Source organism: Mercenaria mercenaria, chromosome 10 (assembly GCF_021730395.1).
Source record: "Mercenaria mercenaria strain notata chromosome 10, MADL_Memer_1, whole genome shotgun sequence".
Classification (NCBI taxonomy): domain Eukaryota; kingdom Metazoa; phylum Mollusca; class Bivalvia; order Venerida; family Veneridae; genus Mercenaria; species Mercenaria mercenaria.
Window position 1 is genome coordinate 12710709 of NC_069370.1, and position 6698 is coordinate 12717406.

Genomic DNA, 6698 nt, shown 5'->3' on the forward strand with positions numbered 1-6698 from the left:
ACTTTCACTAAAATATCGTGGTCAACAGTGTCAAAGGCGACACTCAGATCCAGTGCAATTAGAGCACTGACCTCCTGATTTTCCAAGCCTTCCAACAAGTCACTGGTTAATCGGAGTAAAGCCGTTTCGTGTGAGTGAAAGCGTCTAGACTGATTCTTGGGAAGAAGATCGTATTCACTAGCATGTTTATTTAATAAGAAAAGTGCTGCCTTCTCTATAAGTTTCGATAGAAATGGCAAATTGCTCACAGTGCGATAATTGGATAGCACAAGTTCGAGTCCGACCTTCTTCAACAAATGCCTGACTATCGCATAGTCAGTTATTAAAGGGACCAATTCATTGAGATGCATCTTTAATATTTTTGTGGGTAGTTTATCAAGCTCACAGGATTTGGTTTGAAGTTCATTCATCAATTTTTTCACCTCTGCTTCACTTAGATCTCTGAAAATCTCGAAACATGGAACATCCCTTTTTCTGGTACGTAACTTTCATAATTTCCAAGTGATTCACGGATCTTTTCAATTTTGTTCAAAAAGAAATCTGCAAATTTCTCTGCCAATGTAATGTTACTTTCTTCAGCGGGCACTGGATTTTCAGACTTTGATCCAGTGAGTTCCGATACCAACTTGTACAATTTTTTTAATCGCCTTTTGAACTTACCACTTTCTCACTAAGAACTGATCTTTTTTTTTTTAAGAATTTCATAATGATACTTAAAACGTAGCTTTTTAACAGTGTCAAGTTGATACGGTTCCCGGTATTTTCTCCATACTCATTCAGCTTTACGTAATGACCTTTTAAGTTGAAGTAAGTCGACGCTAAGCCATGGTTTAGGTGACCGATAGATCTTAGTTTTCTGTGTCAGTGGCGCAGGTTTATCAAAAACTGACTCTATTTCTATTTCAAACTGGTCGACAAAAGAATCGACGTATTCACTAATTACCGATATAAATGCAAGGTCTCTTAAAAATTCTTCGTGATTGATCTGTTTAAAATTTCGAAATTCCACTGTTATCCCGTAACATAATTATGGGTAATGTTCAGTAATGTTTGCCAAGAAAATGTATATCGTTTACTTTTACGTCAAATTGCCATAGGCTACAAAACACAAGTCTAACACGTTAGAGATATATTTTTCGCAACGACTTGTGCGTTTGCTCTGATCTTTAGAGACAATATACTCATTTGGCGTTTCCGAAGAAACACTATGCTTGATATATCAATTAAAACAAATGACGTGCCTTTGATATGTTTCACCCACACTTAATCAGTAAGCACTAATTCACTGGTCCGAAGGTGACCTGTTGTTTTTGCACCTCTGTTATTTGTATAGTCAGCATATGATTTATGAACAAGTCTGTAATTCATTACGATATCAGATAACGATACTACGGTGTAAATTCAAAAACATTCTGGGTATTCTCCCTCAGTACCAGCGACTAGAGGGGCCCTAGTTGTTCATATACCTCGATATTTCAAACACCATATAAGAGTGTAAAATAGTAGTTGAGCAGTTCTGCTCTTATCTATGTACTTATCCTATGTTTTGCCGCTGGATGGGGTTGGCGGATCAACCTAAAGGAACTAAAAGTCCTTGGCTATTTAAGTACACTCGGTCAACGACTTTTGTCTGAATTTTAGTAGTGTCTGGAAGATGACTTTGGTATCTGACGCATTGACAGTCGATTTCAAAAAGTCCTAAAAATCTTAAAATCATTTGGTATAAAGCTACAACTTCGTATGTTTTATCTTATGCATGTGTGTGTGTGTGTGTGTGTGTGTGTGTGTGTGTGTGTTCGGGTTTAACGTCTTTTTCAACAATTTTTCAGTCATATAAACGACGATGTCTACTTGTAGCAGTGTGCACAATGCCCAACTTTATAGTGCTTCCCTCACTGGAATATCACGCCGTAGACACGTGACATGATACCCAACCCAGTCACATTATACTGACACCGGGCTGACCAGTCCTAGCATTACCCTCTTAATACTGAGCGCCAAGCAAGGAAGTAACTAGTATCATTTCTTACGTCTTTGGTATGACGCGGCCGGGGATCGAACCCACGACCTCCCGCACTCGAAGCGGACGCTCTACCATTAGGGTACCGGGGCGGTTCTTATGCATGTAGGTGAATGATATGTTTAAGAGGAAATCTTCTTTTCTTATAAAGAAATTTACCTTGTATAAGCTACTTCAAGCAACTGTTATTTTCAGATATATGTAGGTGTCATATATTTTAAAAAAGGCTGAATGAGTGAAATGCAAAAAAAAAAAAAAAAAAAAATTTAATAATAAAAATAAATGTAAAAATTAGTCAAATCAAAGTGGAGTTATGAAGTTATTTTCCTTTAAATTTTGCCAAATGATCCATCGTTCTGCCGCATAAGATAAACAAGCAATTTTCAAATGCAAAAGATGTATGCAGTTTAATATATCAAATGAAAGGTGATGTTAAGTTAACAACAGGTTAGAATGCAAAAACGAAATAGACTTTGTAAAGTGTTATTTCCCCTTTTATTTCGCTTAAGATGTTTGTGGAAACATTTCAGCAGATCAGACAAAGTACTATGAAATATTTTTTCTGTATAATTACTGTAGTGCAGTCTTGTTATTCATCGAAATAAAGCTCTGTTCAAGAGCATTTTTATATAAGTTAACAAACACAGTTAAGGTGCTGTCACAAACACAATTCAAAATTATTCAAATTGGTCAAGCCTCAGGAAACCTTGAAAACCAACGGACCGACAAGCTCACTCCTATATACCCCCACTCCAGTTTTGTGAGGGTATAACTATCAAACTGTGTCAAATCATCCTTTGAAATAAGCTGCGTCGATGCCAGGATTTCACATCTGCATCAAATAAAAAGAAATAACACGTTTAAGAATTTCACAGTTTACTATATCAAAATCACAGCAATGTTGTAGATATATATGTGTCCATAATTCACAGTTTGACATATAATGTTATAAAATATACAAGATAATTAGGTAATAACATTCTGAAACACATACGTTTATGAAATACAAGGGAGTTATTGTTGCCAGTATTAATCATCTATGTACATAAACAAAAACGTTTCAAGAAGATCCAGACAAATGGGACTTAAATCTAGTGAACCACATTAACATCTATGTAACCCTTTAGGAAAGTGTTAGAAGTTTCAGAGCAATATATCAAAAATTTCAGAAAATATGGAATGGTATGCGAAATTTAACTAATTTCTATGTCAAAAAAGGACCATAACTGAGCTCAAGTCCTTGTCCTAGTTATGTTTCAAAGCCATATGATTAAAAGATTTAGGCCAAATATGGACTGGTATGAAAATTCTAACTGATTATCAATACCAACAAGAGTGTCAGAATGTCGCAATATATGCCTGCCTACATCTAGTCCAACAGGTGTCAGAATGTTGCAATATATGCCGGCTACACTAGCCAATTATAAAAAGTTATACAAGTTATTTGTAGTACCAACAAAGAGAAGTTAAATTCTAAAAAAATATTCTATATAACACAAGTCCAAAATACAGCTAAACATTTTAACCTGCATGTTGTACCACAAGAAAGTGGTATCAATTTTCCCCTATATACAGTAATAAAAGTTACAATACAAGCTATTTATAGTAAAACAAAAGTAAGTAATTCTGACAACATGGGTGCCTCATTGTTGTGAACATTTGTGCCAAGTTACATCAAAATCCCTCAGAAATACTCTTGACAAAGTCATTCCTGAATTTGAACTTTGACCGCAAGGTGTGACCTTAGACATATCGACCTGGTTTTTGCTTGCGATAAAAGTTTTAAAGCTAAATGTCAGGCAGTTTGCTGATAGGCTACTAAAGTCAAGTGGCTGCTTAATACAGCCGATCAACAGGGAATTATAGCATAAGTGAAATATTTAGCAGATTATGATTAATTATGTGAAATGTACATGTACCTAGACAAACATGCAAACGACATGATTACCTGCGCTAACTGGCAATCCAGTATCTTGTTTGTCATAACACTATATGACCCGTATTTTGCTGTATGTCCAGGCGAATCGAACCGTGCATCACCACCTGGTTTAACTGTTCTCCCAGCTTTACTAATTGCGTCAGCCAAACGAGCTTGGTGTGAGGTCCATACTGAGATAACACTTGGCACATAGTAAATAATCTGATATACACTGAATGCGCGTTCACAAAAGTCTGTATTCCAGCAAAGGCAATCATTTTAAGGGCCTTACCTGGGCTCAGTCCCGAGAACAGAATCGCGGCACCTAGAATTAAATTCCCAAATGCCATGCTACCGGACATTGGCTGACTCGACCACTCCTCATTTTCAACACAATTGGAACACGATGTTTTGACTTTTAAAAAAGTACCACTGACATATTTTTCTATGACCAATTCTCTATTACATTTCCTACAAAGTCTGAACAACTTGTCCAGTTATGTTTCTCTCCTTAGCTTCATTTACATGTTCTTGCTGAAAACTTTGCTCACTTAAAGTACTGTCATCCAGTGGCAGCCATACTGGGTCTTCCTTCGATTTGTAGAAGTACATACTACTGTGTAATATAGAGTCCATATTATGCCTGTCTGCTTCTGGTACAGAAAGAACAACATCAGTCTGTACTTCTTTAGTACACATTGTGGAATTTTCTTGGACAGCGGCATGCTTGCGTTTCTGTTGAAAGAAAAAGAGAGAGAATACTAATAAATGGTCATAACTCTAGAAATAGTAGCCAAATGAAAAGTACATTATTTATGGTTGTTTTTTCACGGAGGTTCTTAATCTGTGAAACTTTCAAGCATATATTATATCAATAGTACTTCGTCAAGCATGTTTATCTGTGAAAGATTGAAGTAAATCAAGCTAATAATGTTGGAGGAGGTGGGCATAGAACAGTTTTCTATATATAGCAAAACTATCAAAAACCATAACTGTAGTAAAAATGATCACAGAATAATGAATATATCCTTTCGTATGGTCATCTGCACATCAAGCTTATTCATTTGTGAATGTTTGAATCAAATTCTACTTATAGTGTGGGAGGTGGTTGACGCAAGATATGGGGACACACAGACAACAGCAATGATATATGCCCCACCCCGACACATAAAAGCAGGGGAATATAAATGTACAACTTACAACAAGGTTATATGGAACCTGGCACTGCACAGAAAACATCTCAGTCTCCTTTTTGCTCTTACATGTACTCACACCCGAAGATATCTCATCTACTTGTCTATCGGAAGTGCCAGCTATTTTTAAAAATAAAAATACATCTTATTTCATAAAACATGTATTTTGTTTGAAAATAATCTTACTGTTTTGTAGGATTAATTGTGATATTTGTTTTGGGTAGTCAATAATCCAACCACCCTTTCATACCAAGTTACATTCTATTTTATATTCTATTTTATTTTCACGTAATAACTATATTTGTATGAACATCTGTACATATTTCTAACCTGACCTTCTGTGAGACAATTCTCTATCTATATTTATGGTAGCGTTTCTCTACTTTGTGATTCGAATTTATGTACAGGGTTGTCTCCATGTAAGTGGTACATGTACACCAAATACTATGTAGAAATAATGATAATACACAATATTTCAGCGCGACAACACTATCTGGTACAAACTATTTAGTGTTTTGTTACATGTGTTTGTGTCAGAGCATGTTTACTATCGCCATCAACAACTCATATGGGTGACTCTGCTGTTTTTTTTTACAGTTTTTTTGGCTTACCTAGAGTTATTAGAGACTGAATGTCCATAGGTTATGTATTATATACAGGTATGTCTTGTTCACACATTCTATCTGTATCATCTTCCTCAGACTGTGCTGCTACATCTGTAATTATTCAGGAATAAAGGTACATTGTAATGAAAATACAGCATTTATCAGCATTTTTGCACAAATCTTGATAGTGTAAGATTTCCATTCTGTTGCAATTCTCAATACGAAACATCCTCTTCAAAAGATAAGAAGTCTCTTATTTTGCCCTGTTGGAAACTTTGTAGTTTTAATTCTAATTTTGAAAAGTCCTGTTGTTTTACTCTAGTAGCTGCTTATTCCAAAGATGTCCTCTTCAAATTAAACAATTGAATTTTTTCACATGAAGTCGTAAATGAGATATGCAAAACAACTATAAGATTTAAGACGATAATCATCTGACTGCATCTAAAGTGACTGAATCAAGGCTGGAGGGTCACTTTTTAAATCGGCTTAATAAATGATAAAGACTAATATTCATTATTGTGAATAAATACCTTGAGAACTCTGACAACCGTGTTCACTCACAGCTTCATCATTTCCGGTTTTTCGAGCCACAAACTCAACCTGAAAAATATAAACATAAAGTTGTCTTATTTTGTTATCAGAATCCACAATAACTAAAGTAACTAAAGGTATGATTTGCTCGAACACTTTCATCGGATCCTTAAATGCTCACTGAAATGTTTTGATTTTGATCAGCATGATCATGGTTGACAGTAACTGTTCTGGAACTTCCGTCATGGATGAACTTAATCATGCATAAAACATTCTGATTGGGAGTCATTTGGGAGCGTTTTCTGGTACATGTACAAAAACCGATGTCTATGTTATAATCACATCCTTGATAATAAATTCATGTCGACATGGAACATTTAATTTCTGTGCTGATCTTTTTTGAATGTATTCCATTCGAAAACATTTCAGCA

General features: G+C 35.4%; 1 protein-coding gene across 1 annotated transcript; it reads right to left on the reverse strand.

Moving 5' to 3' along the window:
• Positions 1–2900: 2900 nt before the first annotated feature.
• Positions 2901–6360, reverse strand: LOC123560528 (uncharacterized). Its single transcript, XM_045352703.2, has 4 exons — positions 6267–6360; positions 5743–5847; positions 5139–5251; positions 2901–4673 (listed from the first exon to the last, which is right to left on the reverse strand). The coding sequence occupies exons 2-4, from the start codon at positions 5768–5770 to the stop codon at positions 4410–4412; spliced, it is 405 nt and encodes a 134-aa protein (XP_045208638.2). The 5' UTR covers positions 5771–5847; positions 6267–6360; the 3' UTR covers positions 2901–4409.
• Between the last annotated feature and the right edge of the window lie 338 nt (positions 6361–6698).

Coding starts and splice junctions, on each gene's coding strand:
- LOC123560528 (XM_045352703.2), bottom strand. CDS start 5,770: ATGGACATTCAGTCTCTAATAACTCTAG. Junction 5,252..5,742: donor TCAGTCTCTAATAACTCTAG/GTAAGCCAAAAA, acceptor TTTTAAAAATAG/CTGGCACTTCCGATAGACAA. Junction 4,674..5,138: donor AGGTTCCATATAACCTTGTT/GTAAGTTGTACA, acceptor TTCTTTCAACAG/AAACGCAAGCATGCCGCTGT.